General features: G+C 35.2%; 1 protein-coding gene across 1 annotated transcript in view; it reads right to left on the reverse strand.

Moving 5' to 3' along the window:
* LOC116167723 (head-specific guanylate cyclase) overlaps positions 1-22,087 on the reverse strand; it is a 263,401-nt gene that overhangs the window by 121,279 nt on the left and 120,035 nt on the right. Inside the window, exon 2 of the mRNA XM_031483212.1 lies at positions 8,220-8,296. Within this exon, the coding sequence (XP_031339072.1) occupies positions 8,220-8,296 (77 nt within the window). The remainder of the gene's footprint in view (positions 1-8,219; positions 8,297-22,087) is intronic.

Consider the following 22,087-nt stretch of genomic DNA (forward strand, 5'->3'; position numbering starts at 1 on the left):
CGGCAGCTTTCAGTGTTTTTTAAACTACACTCCAAGGATTTCACCAAGATGATGTGAAATTATTCATCTTGTGTTCACATGTGTAACTGACGATAGTAGTAGAAGTAAATCTGCTAAACCCCCTCAACTTCTTATGACGTCACAACATTTGTGGCGCTAAATTTGAATTTGTGCGGGAGATTTAAATTTGTAGGTAAATTTGAATTTGTGCGGAGTTTTGAATTGTTGAATTTCCGGACGTCTGTCATTTTGTTGCGGTTTCTGAGGGCAAGAGGGCCTGTAGCGTTTCGTAATCTAATTTTAAATAAACTTTGTTTTAAAGCTTTTTGTAATCGAGGTTGTTCTTGCATAGCGGAGTGATAAGAACATTCTTCACTGTAAATTAAAATCGAAATCATTACCCACTGACTGATTTGGAATCGAAAAGAAAGCACATGCTTTGTCTTTGTTTTGTTGTGTTTGCCGTTTTTAGGTAAAGTGTCACTGTGTAAATAACCGTAGAGGTAATGGCGTTTGTTTATTTTTATTTTGCTCATCAGAAAACTGCCATATAAATCTTGTAGGTTTTTAAGTTAAACTTAGATTTTTTACAAGAAAGAAACAGAAGGCTCTTAAGCGTGATGGCAACTTATTCAGTGTTAAGTCAAAATTTGCCGCTCACGCAAAGCTGTATGTAGTTTAACGTCATGATCTAGTCCGATTATTCGAAACTCAATCGGCAAATAACTGAATCGGATTCGGAAGTTGTCCAAATTGTCATCTATAGAATAAAAACCTGCAATTTAATTGCATAAATTTGCAATAATATGATTTATTTTGCTGAAATATATTTTAAAGTTATAGTAGAGGTATACGAACAGTTATAACTGGTTTTAAAAAATTTGTCATCTACCCTATTCTATCGACAAAGAAACCCTAGGAACTCAAATCGCCCAGTCAGGGGGGGGGCAAAACTCCGACGTGCGAAAATTTCACCTGGACAAAACTTCGCCCCTGGGTACTTTAGGACCGCTAATTCGTGGCGTTTCTTGAAACGTATATAATATACAATAGGTGAATAATAAGAACAATAAATCAATTTATTGGTTACACCAAAAATAGTAGTTAGAAGTTCCAAATTAATAAATAAATTTATATTGCATATAAAACATAACATAAATAACTTGAAAAAAAGAATAAAAGTAATTGGGCGTCCAACACAACGAAGGTCGGTCACACCAAAAGCTTTTGGCGTCTATTTTGTATTAATCCAAATATAATAAGAGAATTGTAAATTACAATCAGAATCAAACATTTTTCAAGGAATTTGAAACGCTAACTACAGGAAAACAGAGAATTAGGAATCTAAACCACCTATAGAGTAAGTGGACAACTACCCTTCACCATGGCATAAAATTCTGTATATAATCCATGGCGTAAGGGTTAATAAAGTTATTCCAACCGCAATCTAGACCAGGCTAAACAGCTCTAAAATACCTAATTTATTTTCAAAAAAAATTAGTTACCGGGCGAAACCGGGTTTTTCAGGCAGGTGAAATGATTTGAAATTGGGGAAAAATCATTAAAACAGCTGAATTTTTCCACGGGTGTTTTGCAAATTGTGGTAAAACTATTAATTTTAGACGAAGAAAATGGTCAATATAAAAGTTATAGATAATAAAAAAATGAACAACTTTTGTATCCGCACTATTTTCGCATAACCTCCAATTTTCCCACAAAAAACCGGAAAAACCGTTTTTTCGTTTTTTTATCTTTATTTTGGCGAAAAAAAGCCGTAGTAGGGGTTTGAAATTTGGAGGAAACATACAGCTTGTTTTATGATAGAAAAGGAAATAATTTTTTTGGGCCCATAAAGTTGACTGTTTCCGAGATCTCGCGATTTCTGAAAAAACTACCCATTATTAAAATTAAAAACCTATTTTTTTCGTCGTATAGCGGTGCGCGGGGTAGAAAAATGTTCGGGAAGGCTTATACTAATATTAAAAAAAGATGGTGTGAAACAAAGCGCGCCAATCAATTAAATTCAGTTAGGTGTCAGTAAATGGTAAGTTAAAACTTGGAAAACTTTACTTTTTTCATTAAAAATCATGTGAATCGCATGGAAAAGTTTACCAAGGTATTGAAAGTTAAATAAGAAGTTTCAATTATGTTTCAATTATAAAGCGTTGCTCGTTTTCCTGGCGCAGTAGAATGAAAATTCTATGCGGGAGACAAGTTTTTCACCCATCGAGTAGCGTGCCTTGATGAACTAACTTTCTTTAAATTGCATAAAGCGTTAAAGAACCAGTAAACCTCAGACACGTGTCTTAGTAGGTCTTATACACTCAGATGATAATTAAACGTATCTTCGTTTGAATTGTCATCTGTATGCAGAAGCGATGCGATGACAGCCAGAAGTACAAACAAAGGTGTCTGTTTTCATTTATTAAAGATAGTAAATTTAGCTTCTGCCCAACGATTAAGCGCCCTGTGTTTATTTCAACAGTTTACGTATTAATTAAGTCTCTACCTCACTTTATCAAAGCGGGATTCGTCGCCATAATTTATTCTAATATTACCAGATTTGTGTTGAACGGCGCCTCTTTAACCCCTCAATTCGTAAATGTTATAATCCCCTATCTATTTGTTTCCAAACAGAAACGGGCTCACTTACTCGATAAAACATTCCGTTCAACGATGCTGCGTAGAATATATGTTCAGTTTACAATAAACGGTCCACTCTAATGGAAGTCAGTAATCCATTTTGTTTAAACTCAAAACACTCCGCTGTTTACGTAAAATGTAAATTCGAATTACAAACTTGAAATAAAAAAGTCTACGGTTACTTAAACGCTTTTACTGCGAACGTTCGTGTATAACGATAACATTATCCTAAACCATCACCCCGAACTAACCTACAATCAAAAAATAATATTGTGCCCACTATAACGAAGCCTTTTAATTTGCATTTGAATTTTTTTCGAAAGTTTTCCTTATAAAGTTGGAATTTTGGGGTTTCTCGGAAGTTTCTTTGCAATAAATACACGATATTTTATTGGTAATTTCTGGTAGGTACTTGTCCCCGTGCCTAACGCGTTAGTTCCTTAGTTCGGCTTCGATCTATCGAAACGAATTCAAATAATTTTAGTTATACTAATATTCACAAATGTTTAGTTTTCCCGTATGCGCCGATAACTTAAACGTTTATTGAAGGGTTTGGCGCACATGGGATACAATTAATTGCATGTATTGTGGGTCCCCAAGGCGTATTTGATAATAATGGCTCACGCGAGGACGTAGATAAAACGTAATACGCGCTATACAGGCAAGAAATTATCGGAAATAAATTGCGAAAGACACTGGTAGAAAAAAAAGGACAAAAATTCAAGAAACTTTAATACCCTCACAGTTACAAATAAATATTCTTTTATTGTAATTAAAAAATCTGTCAGCGAAATAGTGCTGTTGTTTCAATGTAAGAAAATGAAAATTGATTCGCACAGAGATTTGCCTTGATTACAGCTCTAAATTCTAAATTGAATGAGGAAAGTGCAAAAGAAGTTACAGGCGTGGAAGGAAATCAGTATTCATCAGCCATTATTACAATAAATTGCAAGCGCGGTCTTTGTGAATTGTGTAGTGAATGCGATAGAAAGTGCATAAGCAAACAATGCAAATCCTTTTGATATGATACTGCAGTTGCGCAAAAGTGTGTAGACTAACCGAGTCTCTTTCATTCTAGATTGCTTATGTGTAACAAAATTTTTCCAAAGGTGGTTTGAAAACCAAAATTTAGAAGTTTACTAAGAGAAAACTACCCGATGAAATTTAATCAAACTCATCAAAATAATGACCTTTTTTAAATATAATGAGCAATTTTCATTTTAAAACAGATATCTTTCACTTGCACGATTATTTTCGTATCAATAAAATGACGGGATTAATTAAAAATGCCCAATTTTGTTACTTTTCTATAAAACAATTTTAATTGAATTTTTACCCTACAAAGGCGTTAGGGACGTTAATTAAATCACAAGATAGTAGGGATAAGGTTAGAGAGGTTTTCTACGACTTTCGGTTTTGAGCTACGGTATCTTTAACCGTATTTCCAAAGTATACTTTTTTTCGGATTTTCAACCCCGCAAAAAGCTCTAAGGTCACCGCAGGTCAAAGATTCTATTTTTCGGGCAAGTTATACAAAACTTAACTGCGAACAACGAACTAAAATACAATAAAGTTCGGTCCAGAGCTAAGTTTTTATTTGGGTAAATTTTTAATTTATAATTAAAAAACTAACACTCAAACAGTTTTGTTGTGCGACCACTGCATAATACGATTGAGGGTCCCTGGCGCATTCTTTGATCTGTCACTTTGCCGTACCGATGTTCTTTGTGTGCATTCCTTCATGTAGGGTTTGTGATTATTTTACGAATTTTGTCCTTCTCTTTACGGTCAGAACATATCATCACTTATTGTTCAAGAATTGTGTTTCAATAGTAGTAAAAATGAGTGCTATCGTACTACGTTTAATATAAGTAGTGTAAATATAATAGATAATGTAAAAATTTGTTCAACTTCGACGAGCACTACTATAGTAGGTATGGGAACAAATGGTCAAAAAAATATGCGTTTTGGTCTCATTTCGATATTGACAGTCATTTACCTACAAGAACCGTAATACCGCAAAAATACTCTTTTTGTAGGTATACATGTTTACCCTCCACTTAAGCGCAACTCCGGCGAAGGGGAAAACTTGGGATAGTCATAATGGATTGAATTCCGATTCGTCTGGTTTTATTCTACAGGCCTAAAAATGCTCCCAAGAGGGCTAATTTATCACCTAATTACATACATGGGTTTTACGTAAAATTATTTCTTTTTTTGGGCGGAAATCAAAGATCTGGTCAAGATTATCGCATGGATTTTAGTAACAGATTTGTCTTTTCAACTTTCTATTTTTTTTGTGGGTGAAAACCCCATTCGTTTTTTTCTCGTAAATGGGGGTGAAATATCATTTCTTATATAACACCATTCTCTTGATTGTACATTTTTGTTTTTAACTTCAATATTTTCCGAGATATTGAATGATTTTGAATATAACATTGGGTACAAATTTAAAAATTGAGGTTTTACAGCTAAAGCAGACTAAACGTTGAGAAGATCTTAAATAAATGCTGACGCGCTAAAGAAAAGATGTGTTAGGAATTTCATGAGATTAAGGCAAAAATTTATGTTTTCAAATGTAAATGAGAAACGCAGGAGTATAAAAGCTCACGGTCTAAATCTAAATCGAGTTACAGAACATATCCATAATAGTAATATATAGGCGGCTGTAATGAAAGCGAGTTCATATTGGCCCAACTGTAACTTTCTTAAAGTGCTTCGTCGTTACGCTTCATAATCGATTTCTAAATAGTTTCGGAAATACAGACGCTCTTGAATGTTATCACAGACACACAACCACAAAGTATTGCTGTAAGCTTCCCAACAAAGCGGCATCAATAAATTATATACGAAACAATATTTTATCAACCATTGTTAACCCTGCAAAACTGAATACCTTACCTCCAAAATATCAGTGTTCGATATGTTTATAGCCTTTTCGCAGGATGGGTAGCCAGTCATTGTCTACAACACCCGCTTCCGAAATTTATGGTTTCCATTATCTAACGTAAGAAAAAACAACCGTCGCTGGTGAAATACGACTGTTCTAATGAATACTTGAGGCCGGCGTGTTGTGTTTATCAGGAAGTCTCTTTCGGTTCTGTAATAACTTGTCCAACTGTCCAAGAGCAATCCACAACAGTTTCCCTTTTAGATCTAGTGACCCTTTGACTCCCATTTGTCAATAAAGGAGATTTTGTAAACCACACCCGGATGATAACGAAATACCTTCAGCAATAAAATGAAGCTTATCTAACACCTCCAAACAAAGTAATCGGTTTTACTAGATTACAGTTTTGGGTAGTTTTCATGTCAGGGAAAACTATTATTTCATTAAAGTTATTTGAATTTGGGCCTAATAGCGTGTGGATGCAGCTTTAGTTCACATGAATATTTGAGTTTCATACCAGGCGTCGTGTAAATAGATTTATTTTGCGTGCGATTCTGCCGGCGCATAACAAACTAAAATCCTGTGGGTTTCGGTGCGAAGGAATTCCGAATTGTTGTGGCAAGCCTGGTTTTAGTTATAAATTGAGGGTTTATTTTTAAGTTTCCGATTATAATTTGTTTTAGTTGGTTAATTAATAACAGCATTTTCTAACAAGGGCACTACCCATTTAGAAGTTTTGACTATATCAGTGTTAACTGCATTAATAAGAAAATTAACGGCCTAGTTTAGATACACCACAGATTATTGTTAATATTTGGATTTAAATATAAGCCTTGCAATTTATTAAGGGATATCTTCACTACGTCCTGAAGTTTGCACGGTGAGACTTATACGCTTATAAAGCGAATAACTTTTAAGACAGGGTAGTAAAATAAATTTCCAGTGCGGTTTAAAATGAGTAATAAAAATCATAAAGTTACGTTACATTATTCATGATGTTAGTAATGAAAAATTATGTTTCATTTTCATATTTTAAAAATGTAGATGAAAAGCGAACCATTTCGAATAGCAATTTTTCGTAGACTTTGAAAACTGTTAACTGACAGCGTTTTAAATGGAAATTAAAATGTTAATGACTGACATGTTTTACCTCAACATGCAGAAGTAAACTAATGCGACCGTAATTTAGTTTTCGGTGTAAATTCACCGACTCTTCAGACTTAAATCCGACCAAGACTATAAACCCTTCAGACCCTTTAAAACGATGCGGTCAGCTTGAAATTAAATATACTCCAACAATTCGATTTATGTCCATTTTGTATGCAAATTCAATCTGGCTGTTTTATACAACAGTGTAAAATTTTAGGCTACAATTTCGTGTCAAATTCCAAGTGGGTCAACCTTTTGTTTACAATGCAGGGATGTTTTTCTAACGCGGATTTCGAACTTGAAACAGTTTATAATAATAGCTAGGTTTTATAGTTTTATATCGGTAAGTAATAATTCGATAGCACATTCGGATAAAATTTTCCTTTATAAATGAGATCAACATAAAACGCAAGAATGCATCCAGTGGCGTAACAATGCAGTCACGGGCCCACATGAATACAAAAAAAGACACTTTCAGAAGTAACATTTCTGAAAATTAATGCAAATATAACATTCCGCTCAGTTTTATGTAAAACGTTGCTTTTAAGAATTGGCAATAAAGGAAACTAACTAACTAACAAAACGCAATCAATGTAAAACCTTTAAAAAGCATATAATGCTTAATCAATAAATAATTAAAAAAATACATTATACATACCAATGCTGTATTTATAATAGTTATAGACGATATAGAGGGATGTTTTAACCATCGAGTTAAAGATGTTAATTCACGAGCGGCACGAATGAATTAACTTTCACGAGATGGTTAATTTCCCTTTATCGTCGTGTATAATACAAAACTTTATTTTATAATAGAAGCCACAGATGCCATATAAATCATTATAAAACTTCCCGTTTTTTCCATGCAAACACTATTGATTTATGTTTTGAACTTAATTTTATTTCGTGCTCCGCGTCTCATTTCTAACAAGAATGACATATTAGAATGTACAGTTAAGAGGGAAAATGTCAATTTAACATCTGCTATAAAAATAAAAATCTTCTTTCTGGCTTTAGCTTGCGCAAATGTTGACTTTATGTTAGAAATGTCTATTGTTTTAGAAATTTTTTGTTCTCGACTGTAAGTCATGGATAAGGACAACGTCTATACGCCCATCCCATAGCGTTTCTTAATAATTTTATGTTTCATTATTTAAATGAAAGTAAGTAATTTTCACTGTTTACTTACTCTCGATCATTGTTGCATTGGATTACGTCGCGCTATCTCTTTCTAGCACGATAGCTAGTATTTTCAACCGCGTAAGAGACGTTTGTTGACTATTGTATACGGTGGTTAAGAATTACCCATCTTAAGAATATAATAAAAATAATAATTTTTAGTATTCAATTGGTCTACCATAAAACAAAACGGCCAACCAAATTAAAATAAACTTTAACTGAAAATGTAGTAAACAGGTTACTAGATCCATTGAATAATCTAATTTTATATTCAATGTAAGAAGCCAAGTTTTACCCGAGGTTTACCAACCAATCTACTGAGCTATTGGTGTCGTAATTGTAATTGAAAGCTACTTACAGACAAGAGTATCGCTGAGGGTTGCTATCCGCTTGTTTTTTCAAGAACGAATTCACAGCCGTTTGTAAAGCACCATTCTGCAAAAAAAAGAAAGTATGATAAATGACGTCATTTTAAAGCGTTTACCTCCCCATCACAGTTTTTGTTGGGTCGGTTTTAAAAGTTTTAAGCAGGCAGATCCGGTAATGGGATCCACATAGCTATAAACATACGTTTATTCGGGCGCAGTAAATTTTAAGTAGAAAACCATGCAGTAAATTTTTGTAAAAGCGCTTTTAGTTTGAGTAATATATACAATTGTGGAAATTTTACATTCGTTTGGTTAAAACTTCCATGAACTTTATGCTGTAAAACTTGCAAACTTTGTTTGAAAAGTTAAAGTTTTTAAGAGAAAATATTTGCTTATTTACTTCAAGGGGAACTTTAAGCGTTCACTACGTAAAATTATATAGGTACACGAATACAATTACGTTGTTCGCAATTTCGTTTCGCTGCAACTACATCCGTGAAACATAATTTTTCCTCGCGAGATTTGGGAAACTCAATCGATTAAAAACTTTCAAAGTTGCGCTTATTGTGAAGTTATTCCGCATAGTGGATTATTTTTGTTTAACAGTAAATTAAGGAGGTACGGATCCTATGAAAACTGAACGGTTATTTTGTGCCCTTGTCGCAAAAGAAGCGTGAAGGAGACAAGAAAGAAGTGTAAGTGGAAAAGGCATAATGAAACCGCAAGATGGCGTAAGGTACGCAAAAGTGATGTACCAGTAGTGTCAGTAGTTGGTAGCGAGTAAGACATGAAAAGGGCCAATAAGTCTGTCACGTATTATTCATTTTTCGGAGAGTTCACCGTGTTAAAGATTCTAGCAAAATTCATTTATTGTGTTGTTGCATTTTTACCCCAGCCTCCCAAAGTCCTCCCATGTGGAAATTGTATGGCGGAATGAAATGTCACTGAGCAGAACTGCTGCTCCTTCAACAGATCAAAAACAGGCTCCAAACGTATACAGTTAGATATAGGGATTTATGTTTATTGTTTTCTCAATGTCTACTTTTAAACGACAAAATTTATTCTAAAGGGCGCCTAATTTTATGCATCCAAAATAACTTTTTAAAACAAATCATGAATATTGTTGCAGAAAATAAATCTCTTACGCTCCTTAATCTCTTACCGACACTATACCAATTGATAATATCAACTTTTTCTTCAGTTGATTACGTCGCATACAAACGCATATACATTTAAAAGTAGACATAGGGAAAAGCAATACACATAAATCCCTATGTGTACTTCTTAATAAATATAATTGCATATTTTGTGCTCATGCATATTATGTACCTACACATTAATATAACAGAGATATTTTGGCTCCTCTTCCTCGCCAATCCTTCAGTTTGAAAGATGTCGATGCCTACTAATTATAATGGGAAATGAAGTACCGTGAAAAATGGATGATGATTGTTTGAATCTTTTGACTGGTCGAGCGCTTATCCAATGCAAAGCAAGGTGAGAATCACACCAATGAAATAACTGAGTCCACATTCTCCAAATTAAGGCGAGTATTGCGGAACTAATACGTCGCAAAACGACTATAAAACGTCCGCTGGGAAATATAAAGGTCACGATAGGAATGGTAGAGGAAGAACGAAAAAAATATGCTCAAATAAGACGTAAAAGGAAGCGTGACGGGAGGGAGTCACAGAAAGGAAGCAGTAAAAGATGCCTCCCGGAAATTTCAAAGAGTCGTGAAGGAAGCAAAAAAGAAGCTATGTATATACAAAATTGAAGGAAGAGTTAATATCACGGTGGACTGACGTAAGCATAAATAAAGCAAAAGAGTATGAAAGAAAGAGTATGAAACGTGAAGCATGAAGGAAAGAGACGTCGAAGAAGATGACGTGCAAAAAATTTTGAAAGGGACATTAAAGAAGGATACGTACTCAGTAATCTGAATAAGGTGTAAAGAAGTCAGAAAGCGGAAAGAAACAAAGAGGCGACGCGACAAAGAAACAGGAGTCTTGAAGGGGGAGTGGTTCGTTACGGAACAAAGTGTGAAAAGTGCATGAACGAAGGGCAGGTTATTGGAAGGAAGCGTTAGGATACGTGATAAAAATGTGAATGTGTGATGGCATCGCCAGGTGTAGTTTAGGAAAACATGAAAAAAGTCGTAAAATTTAGGTAAAGGCCGTAAAAGAGAAGCGCAGAAAACGTGAAAGGGCAAGTAAGAAATGCGTATGGGGAAACGAGAGCAAGTACTTAAGATGTGAAGCAAGGAAAATTACGAGATGAGGCATAGAGAAGTCGTACAGATGGCATAAAGAAGAATTTTTTGTTAATGAAGCATAAAGCAATAGGGAATAAATAGTTAAGTTTGTAAAGGGGTTGAAAAAGAGAGAAGAGGCGTATGGATGGGTGAAAGTTGCGTAAAAAAAGGGACATAAAGGAAAGAGGTCCAAAAAACAATAATAATGAACTCAAGCAGGAAGAGGTCATGAAGTAGGTAAGTGTGAAGCATGGAAGAAGGAGACATAAAGTATCAGAAGAGCGTAGAAAGAGGCGGGAAGAAGAAGGGGCGCAAGAAAAGACTGAGAGACAAGGCAGGTGTAAAAAGTGACGGAATGGAGGGTAAAGGAGGTGTATAGCAGAAGTGAAAGGGTGCAGATGGACATGCAGCAAATATTAAACATAAACAGTCGTCACGAAAAAACAAAGTTGGCGCGAAAGAAGGAGACAGAGAGTGGAAGGAACGTGAAGCAAGAGTAAACGTGTGAACGAGATGTTCAGAACGAAATGTGAAAATCTGTAAAGAACAAGCACGCGAAGGAGCAGAACGTGTGGCGGAAAAACTAGAAATACGGCTTGAGAGTGTAGAAGGACTGTTAGGGATGTGGCGTGAACTGGACGTGGTATAAAGGAAAGGGGTGTACAGATGTCGGGAAAGCGTTATGGAATAAGGAGAAGAAAAAATGAGAGTCACATTCGGTATGAAAGTATGAAAAAGTCAGTCGCGTAGAAAGGAAAACGTCACAGAGAGGCAGAGGAGAAACGAAGGTGCTGTAAAAGATGCACAAAGGAGACGTTAAAGAGGCGAAAGGGAGCTTAAAAAAAGCGTGAACGAGGGAAAAGGAGAGGAGAACAAACAAGACATAAGAATATGTACTAAAGGCGTGAAAGTTTGATGAAGGAGTTGTGAAGAAGCCTTGAAGGAGTGTTGAAATTGGAATGAAGCAAAGGGGCATTAATAAAGGGGCAAATAAAGCGAAAACAGTCTGAATGAAAAATTCTGTACCTTGCGTTGGATCTCAAAATTCATTGGAAAGATTATAGTACCTACAGTGTTGACTTCATTGGTTTCTGAATTCGTGCGACAACTTAGCACACATGTATTTGAGTATGTATTGATTAAGTATTACGCCAGCATATTACGTTTCAATTATTTGAGGGTGTAATTTAAAGTATAATTAGTTCTTATGCAATTAACCTAAATAGACTGGCATATTTTAGCAGGCAAATTAATGGAAAGTTTTAATTTGTTTGCTCAAGAAATATTATCGTGTTTGCGCTACTTAGTATGTCTTATGAGCGATGAACTCCCAAATCTCTAATTGCATTGGATTTGTTAGGCTTAGGGAAATTTATTGAGTTACAAGCGCTTCCTTTCTAATTTCGGGGTGCTTTTTTTTATTGGAATGTCACATGCACGCCGTACATAATTCTATATAACATAATTAGGATCATAGGGACATGTGATGGCATCAAAGGAAAAATCTCTGCCGTAATAGAAAATTGTTCAAGCTCCTTTCTTTCACAAAATCTAAACCCTCCTCAAATGCCTGCTGTAAAAGATACAATACTTTCTCATGCATAAAATTGAGAATTTGAATACTTTTCGTCGTTCCCCTTTTTAAATGTGCTTTTACAAATACATTAAGCTTGTTTTTTTCGAGTTATTTACATGAGCCCTTTTTTACGACCATTTGATATTTAAGGTTATTATAAAGTCTAAGTAAACAATCGTTCTTTTCTCTAAAAGACGGCACTTAAATTTTTTTATACAGAAACTTGGTTCGAGAAAATATCATTTTCCCGATGACGACTGTCAAAACCTTAATAACCCATTTGTGAGATTTTGTAGGGAAGGGAAAGACCGTAAACCGACGATATTAATTCAGATTGAAGACTTTTTTAAATTAGTGAAAACCTAGAAGATTTGTATTCACAACCATCAACTGCAAGTCATTCTAGATTATAGATGGTTCGGTAGTTTTCATCAGTTTTTTCAGTTGAAAGCGACCCAACTATTACGTGAGATGTTTTCAATTTCCGCTCTATATCACCCATTCCACAATAAAAAAAGAGTACTTTTGTGTCCGAGCGGGATGCTGTCATTAACGTTTCCATGTAAAAATGGACGGACACGTTACACAAAAGGGAAAATGGAAATTTTCGCAATGCTTGCGATTGTTAAGATGGTAAATGAATGCCATGACACATTTTTTGCGCGTGTTGCAGTTAATGTTGTGTGTACGTGCTCTACAATTAAGAATTTTAATTAAAATCAAGAAAAGGATTACGGGTTTTTTCCGTGGAGAACTACAACGTGATATAATTCATAGCTACACATTTAAGAAATTGCCTTTTGTTGCTAAAAACGTAGTTACAAATCTTCTTAACGACGTTCCTAACATCGGTGCAGTGTATGTGACAGCAGGGCGATTTTCACCCCCAACTTATAAAATACATTGTGAAGGTACTGTATTGGTCGATTGGACGATGCGTTGATGAAAATGTATCATTATTAGAAATTTTTAGTGACTGATATAATCATCAGATTTCCTTTTTGGTAATTTAGAGCTTAACTAATCCCATAGAAAACTACGAATGAGCCCATTCCTCGTGTAATTGCAGTCAGTCCCACCTCACTAGTTATTTTACGATCCAGTTAATGGATTACGCTTTGATGATGGAGATATAAAGAGGAGAGAGTGCATAAAAATACAACATAAATTATACGATTTTTGCAGGATTTCATCGACTTTGCCCTCGCGAAAAAATTATAGCGAAGCAATTGGGCGTAGTTAAATTTCGTCTTGCATTTAAATCTTAAAGAAATGTATGCCCAGGAATAACATACTGAGATTTTATTAATTTAATTTAGTTTAATTAATGTAGATAGTCCAGTTAAATTATGGTTTGGGCTGGATGTTGTCATTTCACTCAATGAAACCAAGCGTATTATATGAATCCGAAAATCTTAGTCCCCTGGCCGGAAAGTCCCGGAACATATTATTATAAACAAAAAACAAAGAAAAAATTACAAAATGTCGTTTCTTTTCGCATTTGACTTCAATTATCTCTTTAAGTATTGCTCTGAGGGAAAAAATGAATAGAAACGAATTTGTTTAGAATTGAATTTTGTATAAGATACAGTTGATTTTCATATGTTATTGTTTTTTATGAAAAAATATAAAAAAGTAATCCAGAAAATTAACAATCTATTATTACTAAGTAAAATTTATCCGATCATTTTGAAAATCAGTATTTGGTCACTTCTTTTGATAACAAAACAATATGACAAACCCGATTATCCTAGGTTTTATAGTTATCGCATAATTAAATAAACAAATTTACAAAACGATACTTGGTCTTTCAAACTGGATGACTCCGAGAGCGTTCTCAATTTTTTTACAGATAGTGGAACCCTAAGACAACCATTTCCAAAAATTGTCCCGATGATTCTTGCAAATCGACGGACAGTGCGATTTTTTTTCAAAATCCGAAGAATTTTCCTAGTTAACAAATGGAGTTGGACTTTGATTAGGATTTCTGGTGCTTCAAAACCTCCCTTATTAATGTCCGGGTGGTAAAAAGGTAAACAAACAGTTAACAAATCCAATATGCGCAAATATATCACCGCAGTCTACTTTATAGAGGGAGATTAGAGGAACAAAAAGAAATAAAAGAAATCACAGGGGAGTGGAAAATTATGAAGGAGAGTGTTAAAAAGGCTACAATGGGTAAAAGAAGGAGAAGGGAGAGAAAGGAGTGGTGGGACAGAGAGTGTCCGGAAGATACAGAACAATGATGGAGAGATAGAGAAGTTGAGAATGCAAAAAGATCAACAGAAGAAAATACAAAGAAAAAAACAAACAGAAAGAAATGTGAAAAAGATGATAAATCGAGAAAAAGGAATACCTGATAAGTGGAAGAGAAACACAAATAGAAGACTGGAAGCAGCACTTTATGAAGGTACCACCAGGAAATCAGAATAAAGAGGGTGTGCTTAAGGAAAATGGAAGAAACGAGGTGGAAGGAGACGAGATATCAAGAGATGAAATCAAGAAGCAGTTCAAGCAACTGAAGGAAGGAAATGCGGTGGTGAGAGACAAAATACGAAATGAGGCATGGATTTTCGCCACAAATATTGTCAAGGAGAAGCCGATGAAACTCATAAACAAGATATGGAAAGGAGGAGGACCAATGGAGTATTATTCTCGGAATTAGTTTCCGAAATCTTGACAAGTTGTCTGAAATGGGGATCATATTCACTTGTTTACTTGTTCTGATTTTTGTTGCTCTTTTTACCACCCGCATGTTAGTAAGGGAGGTAGGTATTGAATTGTGGTAAAAAATGACGCCCCACTTTTTGCACCAGGAATTCGAATCAAACAAAATGTCGAAGATGTGGGTCTGCCTGTCGATCCACCTGTACCCTCACTTCCGGCTAAACAGCTGAATCGATCGGAACCAAATTTGCTACACATATTCTTAGAACTGAAGAGCTGAACAGCTTTTGGGCAGAATCGCAAATTTGCACGTGTGTCAAACTCTCATTTCCGGCTAAACGGCAGAACCAAATTGGTACACGTGTTCTTAGACATAAAAGGGTAGATTTGCGCATGCGCAGCTGTGCGAGTGGTATCTGTGCTAGCCACAGCAACTTTTTTTGTAATAATTTTGTAATTAGTACCTAGTTATATACAGGTTATATCAAATTTCGTGTATAGAGATCTCGCTTATTATCATATAGATAGAGAGTTGGTGAACTGGACAAAAATGAGTCTAGAATTATGCGTAATGAAAATGAAGAAACAAAATTTACCCTCTATCTAAAGAATATGGCTAATTTTTGTCCATTTAACCAACTTTTAATCTATGTTAATAATCGAGATCTCTGTACTTATCACGAAATTTAATACAATCAGTATATTTAATTTATTCTTTGTGAATCTCTATTTAGTTTAATTCTGTTCTCTTTCTGACCATTTACAGTACCTACACTTTTATTTCTCTTATGTTGTAATAAGCAAAATAATGTACAAATGTGGTCCAATTTCGATGGGATTAAATGGGTAACTTTCTAATTAGCGTAGATAAACGAAAACCGCTTAGGTACTTGTGACGATTAAAAAAAAATGCCCATGCCCTATTTTTTACACAAAATCCTTATCGTTTTTAATTTCGACAATGTAGGTACCATAAATTGTCCACATTTTTGCGTATGGAATAAGTTTAAAGTGGAACTCTTATATGTAGTAGTAACGCTTCTTTGTGCAATTCTAATATCGATCATATTAAAGGGAAACTGTTTAACCGAAGATAATGATAACGATACAAATAATATGGTTTACGGGAGTTACGAACGAAAGCTTTTGTGTGAGAAACTGATAGTCCAATTAACGCCATTTAAGTTACTGGAAAAGCGACCGGGATGAGATTACTCGGAAGCGTTTCATTCCTTTTTCTACTCGCTCAACGTTTTGCGCAACAGAGATTGAGGTTAAGAGATCGTTTCGGTAACTCAATTAACTGTAATGGACATTTCTAGAATTACATTTTTGATGGAAAAATATGAGATACTACTATATTAATAATAGAATGCGGTAACGTGGCAATGAAAATATGGTCTTTCAGCACAGAATTATGTTTCTTGTCATTTTCAATGGCAGAACTCTCTGAGATTTCTAAAGAGTGAGGTATGATGGTAGTCTCTGTTGACGTACGTTGAAAGAATGACATTTTTACTCACTCGGTTGCGCTAATTCAAATGGTTAGCTACTTGATATCAATGTGGGATGATACAGTATTATAATGTAAACTTTGTATTTCAGATCACAACAAACATGAACAGAAATCATCTCACGTTTGCATCTATCCGACGCAGCCCACCCCCATAAACTTGCATAAATGAAGTTTGGCCCGTGGGGTATTTATGAACTCTACACCATCTACCAGTATGAGTTGCTAAAGTAATGTAAAGCTTCTATCTATAAGCAATAATTGTGATTTATGGCTCATCATTAAACGTCTAAAGCAAAATATACTATATTCCGTATTTATTTCAGCGGATTAAAGTTTGTACACCAAACGTAACGTACAAATAAAAAAGTTGAACATTGAGGGAAATGTAATTTTTGTTTTAAATTTCAGTAAACCTTCCCTGATGGACGTGCGATGAATTGAGTCTATTGTTTATCAAAACGTATTCATTAAAATAAATTGCATGTTTTATAATTCTGTTTCAGTACGCCTTTGCCCAATGCTAAATAGCAATCCAGATTTCATACAAGTTAAATTGACAACAATATTTTCTGCGAATATAACTGCTTTCAAAGTTACCGCTAGGAAATGCATTTTGCAAGTGGCAGCCTTTGCGTCTGAAATGTAAGGGTTTGCAATTTATAAAATGAGGATTTGGATTTTATATTTATTCAATCAATCGACAGATGATGCTCTCTAGCTCTCATTTAGTTGGATGGTTCTACTAGGATTTAAATTATTATATTTCTGCGCCTGATGCACGTTTGCATGCTACCGCAGTGGTGTTGGAATTCAATGAAGTTCAATTAAACATCCATTAAACTCATTAGTAAGTCATGAACATACGATGTTTTATTGTAAAAATGCTGAAAGTTCCCTTTTCTAATCCCTCCATTCAAATTGTCCTATGTTTCAAGCAGTACTACGGGTCATTATCTGTAGCTGTAGGGTAATTCTGGCGATGTTCTTTCGTGATTCTGTTAGCGTCCATTTCACTTTTGGTAATATAGGAAAAGACACATGCGATCAAATCGGGAGAGTACAGACGATGTTGCTGCAAAGGATTTTAGTTTACGTCCATGTCCTGATTTACACACGGGGCAACGTTGTCTTGATGCAGAAACCATCGACGTTTTCTCCCGGCTTTTCAGAACAGTATATCTGATTATTAGTTTGATCCTCTGGAATCCACTCGGTGTGGACGGCGCTTCAAATGTCGTATGAAAACGATCATCATCGCCTTGAATTTTGATTTGTTCACCTTGGACCCTGGATGAAGAAGGCATATTCCAGTAAGTGGACTGGAGCTTGGCGTCCGGGTTCCATTGTGAAATCATTGTGTCGTCACAAGTTACCATTTTTCTTGTAAAACTTCTGATCCGCATGAGATGGTTTTCACGTTAAAATCTTCAAATAAATTTTTGCCGAATTGTCTCTAATATGCAAACGACGCACAGTACCGCTATGTTATATTTCTTTAATTTTGACTACACTTTTCTCGCTTCCGCCGAATATAATTACCCTGATGATCTTATTTTTAGCGCATTTTTGAAAAAAATACGCTATTATATTCGTTATTGCTGGCAGGCCGGCTGTCCGCGTGAGATCTCCACAACTACAATAGCTAGAGAATTCAAATTTTCACTAAAAGCTTTCTGCTATAGTGTAGATGTGCAGGCACTAGCCTATTTTGAGTTAGATTACTTGTGAGATCGATAATTGAAGAAAATAATTTCGATATGGGTTTCGGAGGTGCTATAATTTTACCGTTAGATAGCGCTACCAGTATAAAAACTTATTATTTACTTTGTGATTTGTTTTACAAAATGAAGACGTACCGTCAATTGAAATTAAATAAAATTAATTATTTAACGCAGCCAAAATTACTCGTGAGATCGATAATTTTAAACTTCACTAATAAAATACTGACCTGTATTACCAAAAATGCGCTTTAATCATGCATATGCTGATTTACAACTTGTTTTGTCTTAACAGCCTTTGAAACGGTGTCATTAGAGTCTAATGATTAGACCAACGGGACCTAGATCGCAAGAGGCATTCTTCGAATTCCTGGCACCAAGAAATTGAGGATAAAAGGCATTGGCAGGAGGAGATATTTTGTGGAGGACAGTAAACTACAAACAATGTCTTTTACCAAAATATTTTAGATCAATATCGTTCTCCAGTTATACGTACAACGGACTGCGTGACTTTTGCAAAACTTTCGTCGAAGACACGAGTTGAGACCAGATGAGACGAGATCGGGTTGGTAGTGTGCGAGACGAGGCGAGACTTTCGTAATTGGGTTTAGTTCTGTGCGGATTTATGTATATTTCGAGCAAATTATAAAGAAATACTTATGGACGTTGTCGGCTCTATTTTGATAACTAAATAAAAAAAAGAAAGTTTTTGAAGTGACCGATTAACATTAAAAATGAGCTACTATAAATAAACCATGAGGCATTGAAACTGTATGAAAATCGTGAAAAACGTTAACTTTTTTCAAAAGGGGCACATTTTTATGTATAAACCAACCCTATGCCAATCAAACCTTCCTCGTCTACTCTCGTGCCAACAATTTTAAATGGAAGTGATAGTCTGAAAACGACTTCTTGATTATGCTCTACGCAATCCTGGCATTAAAGCAATTACGCACAGGAGTTGCGGAACAAATTCAAGACAAGACCAACTGAAGTTTCGTCTCGTCTCGCATAAAAGATGTAAAGTTTCAAGTCTGGTCTTGTTTTAGGAATGTTAAGATAGCAGTGCATTGTTATTTTAAAAATGATGAACGTACAAACTATTTTTAGTGATACAAATAAAATAAGAAAAAATTAAGAAAAGGGGTGAGTACCTTGACGACTCTGAGTTACTTTGAGTTATCGAATTAACGTTAATTAATTTGAATTAACGTATATTACTTTGCAAGAACGGGAATTAATTTGAATTTGAATTTTTGGTGTACGAAAAATGGTACTTGTTTCCCTCTAGGTTTGTTCCATTTAAACCATACATGGAGTTTTACATTGTTTCTCGGGATTACGCTCAATATCATGCCAAAAGTCACAATTACAAATTTCACATTACAACACAGCCAATATGACATGTATAGAAGGTATTATGATAATAATGTTGAAGAAGCCGAAGCAATGGATTCAAAGTCTTACGCACATTTTAGAAAGTGCCTCAGAGAGTTCCATTACACTTCTTAGAACATATCCTCGAACTTCAGGTATAGAAATTCCTATTATGCCTATGCTCTTGCGATCAATGCTTGCGTTTTACGTGCGCTACCTAATGGCGGGAAATAGACTAGCAAACTTTCTCCCGGGAGTTAACACTGTGGAGGTGTAAATACCACTCGAAATACCACGTACTTCACAAATATTAACACAACCCTTTTAGAACCTACTTGGAAGATATATACTCGTATGTCACTGGCCCATATGAATAAAAGGGAGCATATGCTTATACTTCGCATGATTCGCCCCTGAAAATTCGCTCCAGGAATAAACGTCCCCAAGAAAACTCGCCCCCAAGTAAATTCGCCCCCGGACTATTCGCCCCGTAAGATTCGCTCCAGTAAGATTCACCCCGGAAAATTCGCCTACGACAAGTTCGCCCCCGACAAATTCGCTCCTGGAAGATTCGCCCTCGGCGATTCCGCTGCCGTAGGATTCGCCCCATAAGATTTATTAATCCTCGGAGGTAACAGGGCCAGCAGTTCATAAAATGAATTTTGTTTAATTTTAATTTTTTTTTAATAACTGTGTATACCTACATAAAGGGGGTAGAATAATAGCACTCAAATACCTGTTAACTAAAATATGAATAGGTAATTCAGATAAGGTTGAATAAAGTAAGGGTGATTTGCAAAGGATTTGACATCCAATGGAAATAAATCCTGTATTCACAATGACTTAATGACTTCTATTATTTCAGACATGACATATGAAAAATCCACCTTAACTCTTGTATTACAAAAGAAGGAAATATATAATCTAATTTAAATGACATTTTTGATTGACTGAGTTGTTAGCTTCTTAATTTCTTCCTAACAGAACGTTTGATGGCTCGTTTGGTCATTGGTGGTGGTTTTGAAACTTTTTATGTTCCTACTTGTTATGTTTTGGCGCGAATACGAACTTTGATTTTTGGTTAACGATTTTAATTCTACGGTGTGTGAAAAAATAGTTTTGAGTATTGAAGAAGATCGGTTTCACGTGGTGCTGGTAAGTTTTGTATTATTTTTATTTTATTGTAAATCAAACACAATATTTCACCTTTCGTAAATACAAAAATCTGAAAATCAAACTGACAACAGCAAAAAAGGAACTCCTTATGGCATCAGTAATAAATACGTGTCTGTATTGTGATTTTTATACATAATAGTAGGAGGACACAAAGTATATACTAAATTCATTGTCTTTTTAAGGTCTAAATTTTTGGTAAATGGTCAACGTTCAACATTTTTTGATCTCAAGTGGATACTTTGGACATTTTAAAACTTTTATGGCATTTGCACATTTTTTACAAAAATTCTCAAATTTAAGGCTGATCCGACGGGCTGAATTTGGAACGAGTACAAGAGTACCGTAGCAGACTAATTGCTACTTAACTAATAAATATATAAGCAAACTTTTTTTTTATATTTTAAAGAAATGGGATGTTTCGAGTTAGATTTTTTTTTAGATTATTTTAATTATGATTTGATACTTCAGCAAACTTCATCAATGTTGGTGTTTTTCAACACAAATTTACATCAAATCTGGACCAATTTTCAAATGTAAGTCTAAAGAAAGAATCATCCTTTGTTTATACATTGATGCCAAAAACATTTCAATACATCCATAAATAGTTCATGAATATTTCAATACATCCATAAGTAATTAGACTCCTTTGTAAACGCAATTTGTTGTAAAATGTACGAGTATTGTAAACATACGGTTGACGTTGAACCGTTGAATCAGCCTTTTACAGGTGAGAGACGATTCAATACGAACAATTTCGAGTTGTCGCCGTATTGAGTTCCAAATATCGTAATTTTTGCAAATATTTATTTAATTAATTTAAACCAACCTATTACTTCCGAGGGTTAATAAATGTTATGGGGCGAATGCTACGGGGGCGAATTTGTCGGGGCGAATATTCCGAGGGCGAATTTGTCGGGGCGAATATTCCGGGGGCGAATACTCCGGAGGCGAATTTACTTGGGGGCGAATATGCCGGGGGCGAATTTACCGCAGCGAGTCTCCCGGGGCGAATTTACCGCACACCATATCAGTGTCCCAAGATCTAAGCGAAGTGTCAAACCAAACGCTGATCTTAATCTAATGATGTTAAAATCTGAATTTGGAAGAGAAACAAAGGTGATTGGCTGATGAGATGGGATTCCAAGTGCAAGTATAATTTCGACAACCATATCAAAATCAGCTCAATAATAAATTGGAAAGAAACACGGCCGACATGGAGTCACACTATTTTTATACGTTTCACTGTAGCATGGCGAATCTCCCAACTACCAATAGAAAATAACACCACCGTATGACGGCACTGTCTCTATAGAGGCACTGTAGCCAACTTTGCGCCATGCCATGCTTTTTGAAACCTTCACGCCTTTAGATGTCAACAAAATCACCTAAATGGATCTAATCTTTGCAAAATGCAAATTCTCCACTGAAGTGTTTCAATTCCAACTTGAATTTCAGTGTTCTTCTATGCCCTCGAGCATAAATTCAAACCTTACTGCACTCAAGACTGTCATAACTAATTTGTACTCATTATTTAATAAACGCCTCTCTAATTAACGTTTTCAAATTGTCTATAG

The sequence above is a fragment of the Photinus pyralis genome, unplaced genomic scaffold, assembly GCF_008802855.1.
Source record: "Photinus pyralis isolate 1611_PpyrPB1 unplaced genomic scaffold, Ppyr1.3 Ppyr1.4_LG4, whole genome shotgun sequence".
In the NCBI taxonomy this organism is placed as follows: Eukaryota; Metazoa; Arthropoda; class Insecta; order Coleoptera; family Lampyridae; genus Photinus; species Photinus pyralis.